The sequence below is a fragment of the Periplaneta americana genome, chromosome 3 (assembly GCF_040183065.1).
Source record: "Periplaneta americana isolate PAMFEO1 chromosome 3, P.americana_PAMFEO1_priV1, whole genome shotgun sequence".
NCBI lineage: Eukaryota > Metazoa > Arthropoda > Insecta > Blattodea > Blattidae > Periplaneta > Periplaneta americana.
This window is the reverse complement of record NC_091119.1, coordinates 81,590,192-81,610,268: the sequence shown is the minus strand read 5'-3', so window position 1 is coordinate 81,610,268 and position 20,077 is coordinate 81,590,192. Positions and strand designations below refer to the sequence as shown.

At 33.8% G+C, this 20,077-nt stretch overlaps 1 protein-coding gene across 1 annotated transcript; it reads right to left on the bottom strand.

Moving 5' to 3' along the window:
• Positions 1–12,133: 12,133 nt before the first annotated feature.
• Positions 12,134–18,993, bottom strand: LOC138696220 (myb/SANT-like DNA-binding domain-containing protein 3). The gene is made up of 4 exons (XM_069820876.1): positions 18,307–18,993; positions 17,826–18,013; positions 17,637–17,722; positions 12,134–14,435 (listed from the first exon to the last, which is right to left on the bottom strand). The coding sequence occupies exons 1-4, from the start codon at positions 18,491–18,493 to the stop codon at positions 14,264–14,266; spliced, it is 633 nt and encodes a 210-aa protein (XP_069676977.1). The 5' UTR covers positions 18,494–18,993; the 3' UTR covers positions 12,134–14,263.
• Between the last annotated feature and the right edge of the window lie 1,084 nt (positions 18,994–20,077).

Genomic DNA, 20,077 nt, shown 5'->3' with positions numbered 1-20,077 from the left:
AATGATGGCCGTTCATTTCGATACAGGCTTCAGTTCTTTTGTGCATATTATCGCACTATAAACTATCGTACCTAATTCCAATTACCAATTTCGTCCTTCGTACTAATAACTCGTTGAAATAATTCCGTACCTAGTCTATAAAAGAGTATACCTTACGTACTGTAAATTCAATCTTCACTTCTATCCGATCCGAAAAGATAAAATTACTCAGACATTCTATCTACTGTTCGTCCAAGTGGTTATGTAGCAGGGTCGTAGGAAAGGGGGAAATCACGTGACAGTTAATTACTTAACGAGGCCCTTTTATTTAAGTTATTTTAAACAGTTGTATAATATTACGTAGACGTCCAATTTCTAAAAGAAATTAATGTTTTCAGAAAAGAGCTAAGACAGCCCAGCAACTAGCCTTTACAGAGGGGCGAGCAGAACCGGGTGGGGAGAAACCGGGATGCGACGTAAGCAAACGGACGACAGTACTTGTGCGAAAATATAATTCAATATTGAAAGCTCTTTCGTCACTGGAAAACGCGAACATACTTCTGGAACGTACTATACTCACTCAGTATTGCTTACTATGACCGCATACGCGATCTTGATTCTGTGTGAAGAACGGTTGGAAGTTTACTACGAGTACTAAAGAGGGTAGTAGTGAAGTACATTAAAAAATTCAGGTAGGCCTACAATAAAAATTGAAGTAAAATAAAATGATGTCCCTGTACAATACTACTACTACTACTACTACTACTACTACTACTACTACTACTACTACTATTGCTACTACTACTACTATACTGCTGTTACTGCTACTACTACCACTCCCTCTGCTGCTATTACTACCAAAATACTACTTTATTTCGTTTTACAGTAATCTCAGTGTGGGCAGCAAGACTGACAACAACTGTGGTTGGCAGATTACTGACGTGACGTATATAGGAGGTGGTACCATTCTCAGTTACTATCAACAGATGCTCGCAGACTGTGCATTTTACTCAAGGACACAAGCCAGAAATGCTGGCGTCAGCAATAGTTACCAGTCGATGACGAATTTGCGCTCGAGCTTTAGCGAGGGCAGCAATTAAGCCCAATAATGGTCAAATCTACTTCCCTCTCGAATTGCATATAATATTTTTTCCACTTCTAGTAAAAAAAAATTATTCTACAGTATTTTTTTAATTACCTTGGATTTACATCTATTAATATTAGTGAACGCGTTTCAGTATTTTTTTTTATTACATTACTGTATTTGTTGCTAGAGGTCTATAGAAGTTGTAAAACTGTTTGCACATAGAGAACTATGACAGGCATTTTGAAAATTGTAGGTCTTTTCGTTCACAAATCCAGCGGATTCAGTTTCGATTCCCTTTAAGTAAATTAATATACATATATACCTATTGTAATTATTAAAAATTATTTCAGTTTATGCTAAGAAGCATCAAGGGCTGCTTGAGAGTTTTTACTCCCGCAGAAATAAAAAAGACGATATGATCGTTCGTACAATATGTTTAAGGAATGGTTTGGCGTTAAGGAGTCGATTAATTGTGAACCCTCTTTGTTAGCATAGTTCTTTGAAAATTCGGAAGTAATAAACTCACCGGATAGTTTGTGTTGTGAATTTTAAATTTTTATTGAGGATAATATTGATATAATATCACATAATAACATTCATGTAAATAGTGTAACCAATATTAATAGATGTGATAATTGCGAGCTATATTTAATTTGAAGTGTGACGGAAAATTTTGTGAAAACTGTACATCCTGTGATGTCTGAGTCCAAAGCTAATAATAGTCTATTATTATTGCGGGAAAATCAAAATGGTTTGTAGGACGTTCATAAAGAGCTTTAAATATGTGTGTGCGTGCGTGCGTGCGTCGCAGCAAAGCGTATACCGTAGGACATCTTTCAGTTCATTTCGTAGTGTTATGCAGAGGGCCATGGTTCACGTATTGGTTTTAAATGTACTTTATCAGAGCCTTCTTCAGTTACAAGCCGGAGCCATACGTCGGCAACACTGTAATTAACTGTCCAGAACTACTATCCAGAACACGTGTTTGTGCTAATGTCGATTTTCAGTGTAAATTAATGTTACGATATAAGTGTGTGTCGATGGAATTACCTTCGCGGAAGTACCAAAAGTTAATTGTTGATGTATTATAAACTAAGTGCGTGTTGGCGATAAAAATAAGACAATAAATGAAAATATGGCTGCAGTCTTTGGCAATTTTTACGGTTATTATTAATGACAAAATGATTGACAATTCTTCTAAATATTAAATATTATATAAACTACATTTTTATAGTCTTACTTGTGGTTTGTGGTGTATCAGAATTCTAGCCAAATTGTTGGGTCTCGCCTGCTATATCAATAAAGTTACGCCGTTGATTTTCAAGTTCATTGTAAACAGCTGTTTTGTGATCCCATAAATGTTGCAGTTTTGTTGAAGATTCGGAATGCCCGCTATACGTCAGAACTGTCTATATTTGTAGATGCATACACTCACTTTGTTGGTTTTCAAGGTTGTTTATTAATATTATTTCTTTTGTAATAAATTAGTTATAAACATGTTTCTTTTCACTTCGTATTTACAGGATTTCAAGTTCACTGAGTTTACGCTAATTGGTACATACTTAATAGATAATGATGTGTTTTGTTACGTATTATGTTGAAGGTATGTTTCTTAATTTTTTCATAGATATTTATACTTGGCCTTGGCCTATTTAAAATTATATTTTAGAAAATTTGTAACAAATAATTTAGGATAACAGTATTGTTATGGTGACTGGCGAGGTTCAAACTAAAAGTGGCTTCCTGGGCATCTGAAATACTTACCTACAGAAAAGAACGACAATCACATGAAATTAAGATGTATATAATATCCTAGACCTTTCACGTCAGAGGTGAAACAACATAAAGCGGCAAAACAGTGTCAATTTACTACCCACATAATGGTTAATTGATTGGAATATGGTTTTGCAAAAGTACGTTGTTATTTGATTTATTTTTGGTACAAGTAACATTTCTTTAAGTATTTATTTATTTTCCCTTGTACCATCAATAAAAAACGCATATGATTTTAATTTTTTTTTTTAAGTTATAAGTGGCTGTATGCAAGTACTTACGGGGTATTCTGAAACTCAAATAAAATACCATTTCGGATTCCAGAATAAATTACGTACATGAATACACTGAATCTTAATCATATGCACTTACGTTTGTATCAATTAATGTCGAAAATGTACGTGTGACAACGAAATCAAAGCATTAAAACGTCAAACGTCATGCCTGTATTTCGCCGCCGCCCGCCTCCACTCAGAGTAGCCAAACCTACCCATGCTCCGGCTTGTAACTGAAGATGGCTCTGACTTTATCCATGATCATAACAAAAAACATGCGTTTACTAAATACTTTTGTGTTTGTAAAGTAGGCTTTATTCAACATTATTTTATTCCACTAGTGAAATAAGGACTTTACCTCACAGTTCTTTAGTATTTTCCTAGTAACTGGGCACACACGTATACTTTTTCATTCAACTAGTATTCAAGAAGTTACTAGATGTCACTACCTCTACTTCTTTATTACTATTTCTTATATCTCCATACACTCAATCTCCTCATTTCTCTACCACCACCAGGGCCGCCGACAGGGTTTATGGGCCCCTGTGCAATATTGTGCTCGGGCTCCGTTAAAAAATTTAAAAAATGACAAGTTACCAATCATTCTGAACATAATAATTATTTGCAAAATAAATAAAAGATAACCCCACACACATATAAGAATCTAAAAATTACACTTTTGTTACATTGAAAACTTTTAGCAAAACTTCACATTAGCACAATATATTACGCTTCCTTTTCAGTAGGGCCTACATAGTATGCTTCGTGACGAAACTTCCCTCTTTTCGTTGTCGTTTGTTTCGTTTCGTTTTCATAAAACACTATTCTTAAACAGCTGTAATTTCTGACTTGCAGGCCAGCATCAACAAACAACTCTCCTCGACTTCATTGATGCAAAATCATCAATTATATCATCAAAATTTAAAGACTTAGCAAGATTGCTCTCCAGACTAAGGAGGCCAAGGTTTCTTGACACATTGTTACTCTGAATACATTTTTATTTCCTTCATTTTGTTTGAAGTTGGTGTGAAATTGAGGGTTGCTTGTGAAGGTGCAGAAAATAAACCAATCTCAAGTCCGTCTGTTTAGGCTGTCAAAAATGAAGACAGTTCATGCTTAGAAGTGAATACTGCTGTGTGGCTGCTTAGAAAAAAATTCTGATAACAGTAGTATTTAATCAGAGCAAGCAAACAGTAGTACAAATTGTGTGTTAATACGTGCAAGTGAAACAAATTCACACACACACACACACACACACACACACATACCAGTTCCTAACTCTGAGTCATGGCAAGTAACATGCGATCTTGGAAAACTAAAAGTGGCAGACAAATTGTGTCATTGAATGTGTTGTTCATAAAAGTGCCCCCAAACTGCCTAATAACCTTCAAGTGACGGAACAAGAGCCTTTACAGTATTGTTTTCAAAACTCAAGAATGGAGAATGTGTTCCCAGAGACTGGCTAGTGTGGAGTGAAACAAATCAGTCACTGCACTATTCTCCCTGATTTGTTTCACTCCACACTAGCCAGTCTCTGGGAACATATTCTCCATTCTTGAGTTTTGAAAATACCGTAATACTGTTTTTGGAAAGGCTCTTGTTTTCGAACAACACGTTCAGTGACACAATTTGTCTGCTGCTTTTTAGTTTTCCAACGTCGCTCAATTTCACACCAACTTCAAACAAAGTTCTACTCCCTTTTTTAATATCTTCCAATTTTTCTGTCTCTCCTTGCGCTTCTCAGCTCCCGACTTATGCTTCTACTTGTCCATTGTCCACTGGTAACACTAATGAACATAATTTACTAGAAAAACGACAACGAAAAGACGAAGTTTCGTCACGAAACATACTAAGGCCGTGTCTCAAAGCTACATTTTCAGCTGAAGTGAACTAGATTGTTGACTAAATAGCCGGATGTGACGTCAGAAGTTATGATCCAAAGCTACAAAGTGCATAGCAATCAAGTCCGTAGTAGCTAGTCAACGAAAATGCTTGCTCGATTGTTGACTTGTTCACTAAACAAACATGGATATCTCATCAGCAGGGAAAGGATTTATATGTAAATACATATTTACTTATAAAGCTAATATAATTTATATTTTGCATTATCTTTATGTTTCACAATGTGTAGGGTTGAAAAATCCTACTTTTATTTTCCATATTTTTCCATATTTTAGAGTTTAGTACATATTTTCGTTAATTTCCATATATTTTCCATATTTCATATAAAACAGTCCATATTATATTAGGTTTAACAATAAAACAAAACAAAATTCCATTAACTTTTAAAAATACATTTCAACAATAGAGATTTAAACACATGTTCAGTAATCCCTTTAACATCAGAGTTATTTGAAAATTAGCAGTCCTATCAACAATGGGAAAGTAAGTTACAAAACTGTATTAATTTAATTTAAAATTTTTAACAGACTTCAGTTGTGCAGCTCAGCAGTTAAATGCCAGTCAGAGTACACATAGGTTCAGTTTTGTAAATCATACTATAAAGACGGTAAATATGCCAAAAGTACGTCATTCAGTCAATTTAAAATCAAAACTAACAAGTTACATTTCAGAATTTAAAGAAGATGGTTTATCAACTGACAATAAAATATTATTTTGTAATTTGTGTCAGTGTGCAGTATCATCTACACAAAAGTTCCTGGTGCAACAACACATTACAACTAGTAAACATCAGGCCAACAAACAACTAAATTCCAAGCAGAGACAATTGTTTTTAACACAACCAACAACATCGAATGTAAGATCTGAGTTTAACATCGACCTGTGCCGTTCTCTCATCTCTGCTGATATTCCTCTCTACAAACTAAAGAATAAGGTCTTCAGGGAATTCCTTGAAAAATATACTCAACATACAATCCCGGATGAGTCAACACTTAGGAAGACGTATGCTCCATCCATCTACGATGAGACAATACAGAAGATAAGAGATGAAATTTAAGATAGTTCAATTTGGGTTTCCATTGATGAGACTCCCGACAAAGAAGGTAGACTTGTTGGTAATGTAGTTATCGGTTTGTTAAGTGAACAATATTCTGAACGAATTCTTTTACATTGTGATGTTCTAGAAAAGTGCAATAACAAAACTATAGTTAAACTGTTCAACGAAGCTATGGGTATCCTGTGGCCAAAGGGTATTATGTACGATAATGTGTTATTCTTTATTAGCGATGCTGCCCCTTATATGGTCAAAGCTGGACAAGCATTATCTGTTGTATATCCTAAATTGACTCATTTTACTTGTGTGGCGCATGCATTTCATCGTGTGGCAGAAGTGGTCAGAGACAATTTCCCTAAAGTAGATTTGTTGATTTCATCAGTGAAAAAAGTATTTCTCAAAGCTCCCAGTAGAGTTAACGTGTTGAAAGAAATGTACCCTGAAATTCCATTGCCACCAAAGCCAATTTTAACTAGATGGGGTACATGGCTAGAAGCAGTTGAATATTATGCCGAACATATAGACTCTATTAACAATGTTCTCCTTGCATTGGACTCTGAAGATGCAGTCTCAATTGATACTGCGAAAACAGTTACCTGTGACATAAGTGTGAAGAATGACTTAGCTCACATTCAGCATACATTTTCATGCATCATAAAAACGCTCAAAAGTCTCCAAAATAGGCACCTTTCACTATCTGAAAGTTTTGAAATTATAAATAGTACTGTGGAACAACTGAATCGTGGTAGAGGTAAAGTTGCAGATGCAGTAAGAGCTAAGGTGGACACTGTACTTTCAAAAAACCCTGGATATGAAGAACTACAAAAGGTTGTTGCTGTGATGAGTGGTGAATCAACAGTGAAGATTAACTTGGACTTATCCCCAGCAGACATTGTGAAATTGAATTATGTACCAGTTACTTCTTGTGACGTCGAACGCTCTTTTAGTCAGTATAAATCTATCCTCAGAGACAATAGAAGAAGATTCACTTTTCAGCACTTGAAAGAAATGTTTGTAACCTATTGTTATGGTAACAGACAATAAAAATTGTGTTTTGTTGAAACTACATTGGAAGATAAGGTACGTCCATTATATTTTTTGTTTAGTTTGATTAAAATGTACCAATATTTAACGTACATAGTCATTTTTTTATAATTTTAAGTCCATATTTAATTCCATATTTTGGTAAAAATCCATATTTAATTCCATATTTTGGTAAAAATAACTACATATATATTTACATATTTCATATATTTTTAGTCCATATAAATCCGTTCCCTGCTCATCAGCAATTGGGGTTATGAAATCTGAAAATGCTTTGGAAGTGAAATAATGTAAATATAATGTAGAATAACACATTAACTTTGAACACTGACATTGTTAGTACCTTCTGTACAATGTTTTACACATTACTGTAATATATTAAGCCCTCATCTTTTCCACATAATTCGTAATGAAACTGCATTAGGACACTGCCTTCTTAATTCAGTGCTGCACCGTGATGTCATGGTTTTTAGAAAAATAGTCTATGAAGAAGGCCATGTTTCAAGAATACATGTCCAAAGATCCCTAGTGTGTAGTTTACAAGTCACCTAGTTGCTAGTCACTAGTGTGTAGTATGGACTTGAGCTTTGAGACATGGCCTATGTAGGCCCTACTGATAAGGCAACGTGATCCTCCGGCTTGGATTTGGGAGAGTCCACTAGCATATTGCGGTGGGCCGGCAGGAGTTGGTAGTTAAGAGGACAAGCCAATTGAACGTGTTCGGTACAAGCGACAGGAACATATCGTATTTCAGGCAAATTCCGGAGCCCTCAAGTGTCGTGTAGATGATTGTTAACATGGGAAACCGATATTCTATTATATAAAAGTTAAACATTTACATAATGAAGTGGTAATTTGTATTAATTCTACTATTGTTGGTTAATATGTCAGATTCATGTAACAAATGTTCTTACAAAATTTTATAGTACAGGTATGTATCTGTGAATAATTATTCGTGATAATGAAAAGTAATCAGACTCACTTAATCTGACGGGCCCTTACTGCTCTCGGGCCCATATGCACTTGTCCCCTTTGCCCCCCCTTCTCGGCGGCCCTGACCACCACCACCACCACCACTAGGTCGTAATTTGTGCATTGCATCCATATCTAATATGCATTTTTTTACAATAATTTACTTTTTGGGATGCGAGGAGACTTGAACCTGCGAAGTTGATTTAGGCCTAATAACGACACGCCTTACTCAGCTGAGCTAAACAGACACGATAATTAATAATAATGTGAAATTATTTTAATCACATTAGTCCCGCGAACGCTTCTAAATAATCCTGAAACTTAAAAAATATGAAAATACACATTTAAAATGAAAAATATATATTAAACTTATATAATTAATTATAATTTGTTATTATCCAATGCCTTAGATACTTAGGCTGTGTCTCAAAGCTCAAGTCCATACTACACACTAGTGACTAGCAACTAGGAGACTTGTAAACTATACACTAGAGAGCTTTGAACATGTATGCTTTACAGTGACTGTAGTATGCTTGAATCATGGCCTTCTTCACAGACTACTTTTCTAAAAAACCATGATATCACTGATAATAGCACTGAATTAAGAGAGCAGTGTCCTAATGCTGTTTCATTACGAGTTCTGTGGAAAGGATAAGGACCTAATATATTACAAAGATATTTAAAACATCGTAAAGAAAGTATTAACAATTCCAATATTCAAAGTTAACATTTTATCTACATTATATTTTTCATTATTTCACTTCCAAAGCATCTTTAGATATCATAACCCCAATTGCTGATGAGGTATCCATGTTTGTTTAGTGAACAAGTCATCAATCAAGCAAGCATTTTCGTTTACTAGCTACTACGGACTTGATTACTATTCACTACGTAGCTTTGAATCGTAACTTCTGACGTCATATCCGGCTATTTAGTCAACAATCTAGTTCACTTCAACTGAAAATGTAGCTTTGAGACACGGCCTTAGATACCATTCTTCACTCTTCATGGCCTCCTACATCATGACCTATCTAGTACATATATCGATTCTAAAATCCATGCCATGATATCTGATTATATGAGGACTTATTTTCAACATACTTTCTTTTATAAAACAATTTTTTTATTATGGTCATGGATAAAATTACATATGGTACTTGTGAGCGTGATCTTCATTGCCTCGTGCTTAAATCTTTCCACTCGCGCAATAAAGATACACTTACCTCACAAGTACCATAAATAACTATTATCTTCGAGTTATTAATACAGCTGTGTTAGGTTTTTTGAAGGTCATGAATGGTGTCAGTAATGTGTATAGGAAAGGCTGTGGTTCAAATCACAAATATAAAGCACTAAAATAATGAAATTTCAAACGATAAAACATCGACTTTCCAACGTTCAGAAGTGTATTTATCGAAGCCTCCTGTACGTGCGAGATGTTGACGTCACAATATTATGCTTTTCGAGACCTCGATAATAATTGTTTATTCATCTTTCAATTGTCATGTATTTTTTCGTGTTTCAATATAACGTGTATTTTTTATCTGGTGTTACTAAATAGTGATAGGGTCGATTTCTAAAACGAGGTCTAGACCACGACCATGGCTTTAAACCGCGTTTGGGTTTATAAAACGAGGTCTCATTCAATTTTTTGAGCCATGGCTCGAAACCATGGTCTGGATCAGAAACCACGGCTGGGGTAGGTTTAAAACCACGGCTTCATGTATACAATATGGAGGCAGTAGATCGGCTGGATGATTATCGAAGGCAAATTTGTGTCCTACAAGCATTAAATCCCCGGATTAGAGTATTGAGGGACAGGAATAATTCTTTCGAAGTATACAACGAAGATAATTTCAGGCGAAGATTTCAGTTTTCAAAGGAATCGAAGCAACATTTAGCAAGAATGCTAAATGACAAGCTACAGCGAAATGCAAGAGGCGGCGGGTTGCCAGTTTTATTCCAGCTTCTTGTTGCTTTCAGGTAAGTTAGATATAATATTTTATACCTATTAATTATACATTTATGCCCATAAGACAATACAACTTATTTCTTACTCAATACAGTAGTTTAGGAAATTTTATTTAATACTTTAAGGCCTTCAAGAATATCAAGAAAACATGATTTTGTTTCATTTTAGGTTTTATGCTACTGGGGCTTTCCATGTAATCACTGCAGACTTCTTTGGTATACATGAAAGTACAGCGTGAAAAATTGTAAAAAGTGTTTCAAGAGCTATAGCAACATTAAAGCCACGATTCATTTATTTCCCAACAAGAGCTCAATTTCCCCAAGTTCAACATCGCTTCTCTCAACTATCAGGGTAAAGACAATTATCTAATTGTTTAAAATAGCTATAAATTACTAATAATGAAACGGTTAATTCTAATATCATATCTTATCTTACAGTATATTATTCTATTAAGCTGGAGTACTTATTTATAACGTTACTTTCTATCAATTTACTTTTCAATTTTATTTTCAGAGACTATTTCGTTTATATGACGTCATTCCATTTTCGACCAATGAAGTGTAATTACATTTTGAATTCCAACCAATCACAGTCAGACTTTGCGATAATTTCTGCAGCTAGATTTATCGCTATCAATTTATCGCATGGTCATTCTTTTGTTTAGTCGTTGTCGCCAACTGTTTCCCCGTAAATTGATGATCATGAATACATTAAGATGCAACTACACGGTTAAACTTTACTTTCAACTTTAAAGCAATGAATGCAAGATTGATATTTAATATTAATTAATATATTTACGTAGTGAAGACCACGTTCAAAACGGCGCACCATGTAGACACAAAATATTTATGCATCTTAATTGAACGTACCTTTTAAACTTGATTCTATTCTTCCCAGATTGCACGCATACGCGATTGGAATATTGAACTGTGTAGATGCAGCTTTAGTTCCGTTACACACTACAGCGAGAATGCGTTTGTCGAGCTATAAAAAATGCTTTCGTGTAGCACTCATTGTAAGTAACGGTCGAAACAAGGCACAGCTGACATTGGTCCTGCTTCCACAGGTAGGCCTAACGTAACCTATAAAATTGTAGCCTATATCATTTGTATTGAAATTAAACAATTAATAGACGTTTAAATTTATATAACATCATCGCATATCAAACTCAAAGACCTTGCATAGTAATAATATCTTTGATCAAACTGCCTTTCGTATGGCGTAACAAAATTCGTGTTTTAATTGGGCCTGTCTATACAGAGATGGCTTCACTGTGTAGCAACATGTCTCACTGTGAATACATAAGGATTGGTATATAGCTGTCCCCACTGTTACTGTTAAATTAAATTATGATTTCAGCAGATAATGAAAATGTATTTATGTTATAATAATAAGAGAAAAGTGCAGTACATGTAATTAACAATGTTAAACCTGTATTTCGCTTTTCGCAATTGGCATTACTGAATAATAACATCAAATTTCTTTATTGCAATAATCGATATTCATCTACGAGTATTTCAACTTCACAATGTCTGAATAGGTTAAGTATTCGTTAATATACAATTATTAACATTTTGTGATCGAATTTTAGGGATATATTATTTAAATTTTTATTTTATTCACGAAATAGTCCTAATAAATGTCACTCGAGGTCTGAGATTTCCCAGATACGGCAGATCTCAGACCTCTCGTGACATTACTACAGATAATTTTCCTGGAATTATTGGTGCCATTGATTGCACCCATATCAGAATTTTGGCGCCAAGTAGACAAGAGGCTCTCATATTTTTTAACAGAAAGCATTTTTATTCTATTAATTATCAGGTTTGTGAAAACATTCCTACTGTATTAATTTAAATACAAATTAGATAAATTAATAAATTGTAATACATTTTTAATTAATTTAAAAATAAATGTAATGTTTCAGGTTATTTGTGACGCTGACACGTGGATCACAAATATAGTTGCAAGATGGCCTGGTTCGACTCACGACAGTCGTATTTTTAGGAATTCAACCATCAAGACGGTTCTAGATCAGGGTAGATATAATGGCTATCTCCTTGGAGACAGTGGTTATGCATGTACCAGGTACTTGTTAACACCTGTACTTCGTGAACGCACTGCTGCTGAAGGTAGATATAATGCTGCCCATCGACGAGCTAGAAATGTGGTGGAGAGAGTATTTGGAATATGGAAACGAAGATTTCCTTGTCTGCAGTACACTCTGAGAACGAAAGTCCCTACTAGCCAGCTCATCATTATTGCTACAAGTATACTGCATAATTATGCCATTCGCAGAAGAGAACCAGACTTTGACAATGAGCCACTCCCGGATGAAATTGATGTTGTCCCTGTACTGGATGAGAGAGAGGTTATGGCTGGAATCAACTGGAGAAACCACATTATCAACACACATTTCGAATAAATTCCTCAATTTCACATCTACTTTTCAAAAAATCACTAACACCATTGTACAGATAACTCACATTTATACTAATTTATAGTTTGAGATTACATATTGAATTTTAATGAGTCAAATTTCATAGTAGTAATGCACAACATTAATTCTTAATATAAATACACTGAAATATATACATTTAAGAAGAGCAATTGACAAAACATTATACAGGAAAGACAACGTAACAAAATTAATTTTTAAGAGAATTATTTTATAACAAGCAAAATGGATCAGAATTTTTTTTAGTTTTAACATTTCATAACTGTTATACACTGAGAGGCAAAAAAAGCATTGTTGTCAGAAATTTCATTGTTGACTTAAGATATGAGAAATTAATTGTTGATTTGTGATATATGAAACGAAATTCATGTACTGTATCATGAACTGATCCTAAGGATAATGTACAGTTTTCAAGTGGCCCGTTTTTTTTCTCTCATTGCCAGGTGCATCAATATTGTTCAAGTTTTAACAACCAATAATTGCCCAACTTTATAGCTCCTAAATCACAACTACGGTGCACTAACGATAAAGATGGTTAAAAGTTTGCTTAAGAGCTGTAAACTTTAATTGGTTAATAACAACAATTAATTACTTTGAATTGAATTAATACAAGCTGGTAGACACAATCGGCAATGATAATTCTGAAGGTTAAATGCTGTAGTTGGATTAATTGAATTGACATGAAGGCCAACATGATTAAATAAAAGTAAGATATCAAAAGAAAAACAACACCAAACAATGTAGAATTTAGGAATTTTTTATTTGCACTAAAATCCGCCCTTAAAAGTAAAAAATGATTTTATAATTTTCCAATCGCCTTCACATGTACAATCGTCAAACGTCACCTAAGCTGCTAATATTTATATGCCTTCCACTATGTCACTGAACATGTGCATAAATAAAATATTATTTTACTCTGAATTAAACTTATATTTTATTAAAACACGCATTTTCACTTTTACTTCAAAATCTTCGATTAAATGAATGTGAAGTACTTTTCCTTTAAGCATGACAAAATTTGAATTGGAACACCCTACTTCATACAGAGAGAGAGACAGCCACTATTGCTATAAAAAACCTGCTTCGAGCACAAGTTTGCCTTCCTTGCATCCCCTCCTGTCCGTATAAGAAAACTCAGCTGATTAGTGAACATAACTCAGCTGCTCCACAAAGTGACGTTTCAATGTACAGTATACAAACTGTATTTTTACTTGAAACTATAATGTAACAGTTTTATGAAATCAATTATATTATTTAACGTTATAAATAATTATATTATTATTAAAAGTGCTTGAAAAATTACCTTCAATGAAATTTGTACAAGAGGTATGTAGCATTCAAAATATTCTAGGGAAGTTGAAAGCAAGAATCATTATACACTGCATACCATTCCACATTGTTTTAGTGAGTAATTAAACCTAATATTAATTTTCTTTGTATTTACATAACATCTCTACCAAACAATGGCAAATGGAATGGCTAAGATAGTTCAGTTTTATATTCAGCGGGAGAAATCGGTAGGCTGAGAGGTTAAGTTCGATTGCTTGCTAACGCCAGTGACAGTAATCGTTAAGTTCGGTACACCGTACAAGCAGATTTAATACCCGTAAACTTTAGTAGTCTTTACGAAACAGCCGAAATTAATCAAGGTCGGTGCACTTGGCCATTAGAGTAGTATGAATGTAACGCAAATAAATCCAAGTTTTTGCCTCTCAGTGTAGTAGCTATAAATTTAACGTAAATAAAACTAAGTCGTGATGTTTCTTAATTCACAGTCTTTCTGCAGCAATAATAATTTTAATTCAGCTTTCGCTTTTTTAATTCTTAAAATGTCCATCTTTTCCCGATGTTCATCCTCCGCCATCTCCAAAATTCTTTGGCGAAATTCGTTTTCACTGCTGCATTTTTTACCTTTATTCCTGAAAGAAGAGAAAATACTCAATGTAAATAAATTATTATTATAGGCTGTTTTAACTGTAGTAAATTGTGTTTTCTTTTTCTAATACTTGCATGTGATTTAATTAATAAAAATCATAATAACATCTTACATATATCTTACAGTACGCACATATTCTATTGTATAATATGTGGCTACAAATACTTTTGTTAACAAGCTTCAAACGAGTCATTCCACGTCAAATCGCACAGCAATAAAACACGACCTTCTCGGAAATGGTCGAATTTTTTTTCATGAATTCCAGACATCAAATAAGGAGACCCATATTTTTTTTATTTTCACAATTATTAATTATTTGTGTAGTTATGAATATTTGAAGTTACGCAAGTTATGCGCGCACTGTTACATAAACTCGCTTGGAACTTTGTGTCTACATATAATTGAGATTTGCGGTTTGGCGCATTTGAAAGACGAAATACAACACTTTTTATTACTTTAGGCCTATCACAAATAAATTTAAAATTTGGCCTATTTTTTTAATCATTTCTTTTTCAAAGCAAAATTACTGTATTAAATAGCCAAGTTAAAAATCTGAAAAAAATATAGACTTGTTCGCTGATGTATTATCTGTAAACTACTGCATTTATAAATATGGGATCGGCACCCATACATTTGTAACAATTTATTTTCCGGAGGCATGCACGCGCTCGCGATGCCCAGCTAATGAACTGCTTGCAGCCATAGGCTAGAAGGCTGCCCGTGGAAATTTCCCGTTGCATCTGATGTCACCATACTAATCATCAAATGATTAATACCTTAAGGAACAGTAAATATCTTATCTAAAATTATTTTATTATTGTCAGCTCAGGGGGAAGCCCTTCACAGTTTATACTGTAATATAGCCACATGCTTGATGATAGCAAGACTGGGTAAGGCAGTAAACTTTATGGCAGTAAACAGATGGCATGAGAGAAAAATAATCAGTTTGGGTTTGAATTTCGCGCAGTGACGTGACTTCTATACAACATGAGTGATGGTAAAGATCGCGTAATATATAACAAGTGTTTAAATCCATTTACCTTCCTAATCACGCTTTTAAAAACAAAAGTACACTAAGACGCGTAAGTCGCGACTTATTGATAAAGCTCAATTTAAAGGAGTCTTTGAGTGTGCAAATATGTGATTTGTTCCGTAAAAATCAATCAATTTCCGCATAGGTCAGGTGAAATTATATGTGAAGCCGGTAGTTCTTGTGATATTAATAAACATGAATCAAATGAAAGTGCGGACAGAGAAAGTGATTATCCCAGTATTTCTTCTAGCAGTTCTATGGATACAGTGCTAGAAATCAGTAACATTGAGGAATTAAACAAGAGTTTGATGTCGATAGAATCCCCTATCAAGAAATGAAAGATACAACAAAACGATACCCCCGTGAAAAGTTTCAAAAGTAAAAGGCTCCCTAGCATGTTAAGTTTTTCATGTAGAAGATGCATCATCATCCATTCAAAAGTCAGCCATATTTTATTTTTGACGGAATGCAAAGAAAGTACAACCTGAAAATTACATAGTTATTGCAGACTTTTCTGAAAATGATTCATTTGTAATACAAGATTCAATACAAGGTATGCATTGGAACATATGCCAAGCCACAATACAGTACAATTGTAATTTTACTTCCTACTTTATTTTATTTTATATTCTCTTATAGGCCTATTAATATTATATCTGAACTGTGACCGAACACGAGCGCTGCTCATTCGGTCTCAAATTTTATTAATACTACTGCATCTCCTTTTCTTATATTGATTGTATTATTTTATTTCTGTTTCTCTTATTTGTAATTTTATTCTTTATTCTGTATATTTAAATAAATAAATAAATAAGTAAATAAATAAATCCTTTCGTAGTATATTTCAAAGGAGATACAGAAATTCGTTACAAAAGTAATGTCATCTCAGAAACCATGAAACATGACACCGATCCCTTTCACTTTTTTCAATCCGAAGCAATCAATTTCCTAAAGCAAGAATTCAACGATATGAAAAAAATCATCTACTTTTCCAATGGATCAAGCTCACAATAAAAAAAAAAAAAAAAAAAGAATTTTAAAAATAATTGCTTACATGAAGACGATTATGGAATTAGTGCTGAATGACACTTCTTTGCAATGTCGCATGGTAAAGATCCATGTGTTGGCATTGGAGATACTGTTAAAAGACTTGCCAAGAGAGTTGGCCTATACAAGATCCTATAACAACACAAAAAAACTATTTGATTAGTCACAAAAAACATTTCTAACGTGTCATTTATATTTTGTCCATTCAATAAGCACAAAAACCACACTGAAAATTTGCAGGCCAGATACCATAATCTAAAACCAATAACTGGTACATTAAAATTATATTATTTCATTCCGTTGTCGAAAACTGAAGATTTAGTAAAACAATTTTCTTTCAAGAAAGAAGGTAGGCGAATGAAAATTTAAAATGTGAATGAAAAGAAACATTTGAAAAGCATAATGTACAATTATTTGAAGATATCATAATAAGTAAATTAGCAGTGTTTCCTCGAGTAACTTGATCCGTACTGGGTGTAATGTTGCAAAGTTCAGTCAATTATCCAGCGCCGATAAACCTCTTAGCGCGCTTTAAAGCTTCCCGTCCACTGCTGCTGCGCCGACCGCTACACATTCTGTCATAAGTAATTAAATTTCCATTAAACTATTGGAGATCCCATTCTGATTTTTTCTGGAATTATTAATAATACTTCAGTGCACCTAGTAGGCATTTTTTTAGATTTTTAATAGGGCTATTTCACATTGATGTATATGTTTTAAAAATTTAATTATAAAAAAATATTTGAAATAATTATATTAAAATTAGTTAGTAAATATTTAATAAAAGACAGTACTTTAAGCTTTTAAATGCATTTTTCAAAAAAATTTTAACATCAATATCGTCAGAAATATGACGCTTTAAATGTTGCATTGTGCGACATTTTTAACGAATTTTAACATGTAATATTTTGAAAACATGTGGACTTAGGAGGAAATAAAAATAGACTTGTTGGTTTATGAGACCCATAGAGTTGGTAAAAAAAATATAAACGTAATCAGAAATATGAAGGTCAAAATTTGTATAATTTTGTGCGATTTGACGTGGAATGACTCAAACACGAATACTTTATTAATGTTAAAATGCTGTGTTATGTTTACACTTACTTCACAGGTATATCTGACTCTGTTTCCAATGGACTAGTTACTGCAATTGGCTCCTCTGTCTCTTCTATTGCTGGTCCGGGTCCCTCCTACAGTTTAAAATAATTACATTATTTCAGTGGTGCTAACAAAATTATCGTTCATTATTATTAAAATGCATTAAGTGCATACAAAATTGTAATGTAGACGTACCTGAAATGGAATAAAGTCATCATCCATTGTGTCTGCTAGAGGATCAAATTGTCCTTGAAAAATTTCTGCCAGAATGTCTTGTGATTTTTCTGGTAGATGTTTAGCAGGACCTCCCCCAGTTCTTTTGGCATCTTTTCTGGCTTCGTCCATGTCAGCTTTCGTTTTCATTTTTAATCTCTTCCACAAACCTGTACACATAAAATTTATGCAGTGTAGATGTTATATCTATAATTATGTTATTTTTGTATATATAAAATACAATATAATATTCAAATAAATACTATTACAAACGACATGAATTTACTTAAATACTTTATTTACATCATGAATAAATAGAATTAAATTCATTTTATATACACACAATATGTGTGTGCGTGTGTATGAACAATTCTCGTATAAAATAATTCAAATTCAATAGCATACCATAGATAGTACTGCCTGAATATTTCAGCTACAATGTAGTGCTATTGGGTATACTGACCTTGTAATTGTATTATTTCTCTCCCTGGCTTTCCTGGGGTCGATGAATTAAATTCTTTTTGTATCGACAACCAAGCTTCCTTTTTCTTCGTTATTATTTCATTATTGTATCCTTTATCTACTAAAATAGGATATTTTCGGCATATTTCTACCAATAGCAGCTTGTCTTCCTCTCGAAACTTCGACATGATTGTATATCTGAAAATAGACCATAATTCATTTAGTTTTGATTGATATTTTGTTGTCACATTAATCCATTTCAATTTAGATTATTAATTAAACGCACATTTTTTCTGTAAATTAGTAAATATAACAATAACTTACCTCGGAACAAAAGAATTACTGCAATCTTCCAATACAAATATTAATTCCGTTGCTCATTTTTTTCTAATGTCGACTGTCAATCATGAATAAAGATCGATTCTTTGCTGCGTTGCCATATACAAAAATCATGAACCGCGGTTTGTTCTCAAGCCGCGTCTCGACATCGTTTTAGAAATCCACAAGGATTCAGACCTCGATCGCGGTTTAAAAGCCGTGGTTTGAAGCCGTGGTCTAGACCTCGTTTTAGAAATCGACCCATAGTGTTGTTACATTGTGAATTTAGTTCTTTATTACTTAATTATTATGAGTGTAAGTGGTCAACCAAGGAAACGTGGTAGAACTTTTGTAAATGTAACTGCATCAAGAATTCATAAACGACTATGTAGAAGTAATGTTGTTTGTAATAATGTTTCAAGAAATATGAATAGTTGTAAGAGGAATGCTTGACAATCTGTTGAAACTAGAAATACTAACGGGCAGCTAGAGGCGAGATAATTTTTCTACTCAGAATTGATTTAATAACAACTGACTAACCTTTCCTTCTCATTTAAACGTAAACAATTTCCTGTACGTCTTGCCTTAGCAATGACTATAAATAAAGCACAAGCGCAAATATTTGATAAATTAGGAATTTACTTATATAGATGAGTCTTTTGTCATGAATAGGCTTCGTAATTCAGCTATAGCTATAAGCTGAAATGAAGTTGCTTGATTCGAAGTATATCTGACGTCACAGCGCAGGTACAGGATACAGATACTTTCGCATACAAAATAGTTTTGCACGCTCTGCCTTCTCGCTCTAGTAAGTCGAAGCCGGGACGCATTCATAGTGAGTAGTATTATCGATCACTGCTCTTACTAGTCGTATTATTGAAAGACATTGATTCCACACCTGTGGAGTAATTGTTAGCGCGTCTGGCGCGAAACCAGGTGGCCCTGGTTCGATTTCCGGTTGGGGCAAGTTACCTGGTTGGGTTTTTCTTCGGGGTTTTCCCTTAACCCAATATGAGCAAATGCTGGGTAACTATCGGTGTTGGATTCCAGACTCATTTCACCGGCATTATTACCTTCATCTCATTCAGACGCTAAATAACCTAGAAGATGTTGATAAAGTGCCGTAAAATAACCTACTAAAAAAAGAAAGAAAGAAAGAAAGAAAGAAAGAACGAAAGAAAGACATTGCAATACCAAAAGGCACAGAAAGTGTGTTGAACGTAACCCAAAGAACCAGTACCATCAAAATCTGAAAATTATGAAGATATTAACTCGACGTTTAGCATGTATTTGTGCAGCTTACCATGATGTTCAGTGCCAACATTTCAATTAATAAATTACATAGTCTACATTTTAGGGAATTTTTAGAAAAGTGCACAGAAAATTAGTGGGTTTTCAGTGATGAGCGACATATGCAATATTTATTTTTTTATTTTATTGGGTTATTTTACGAC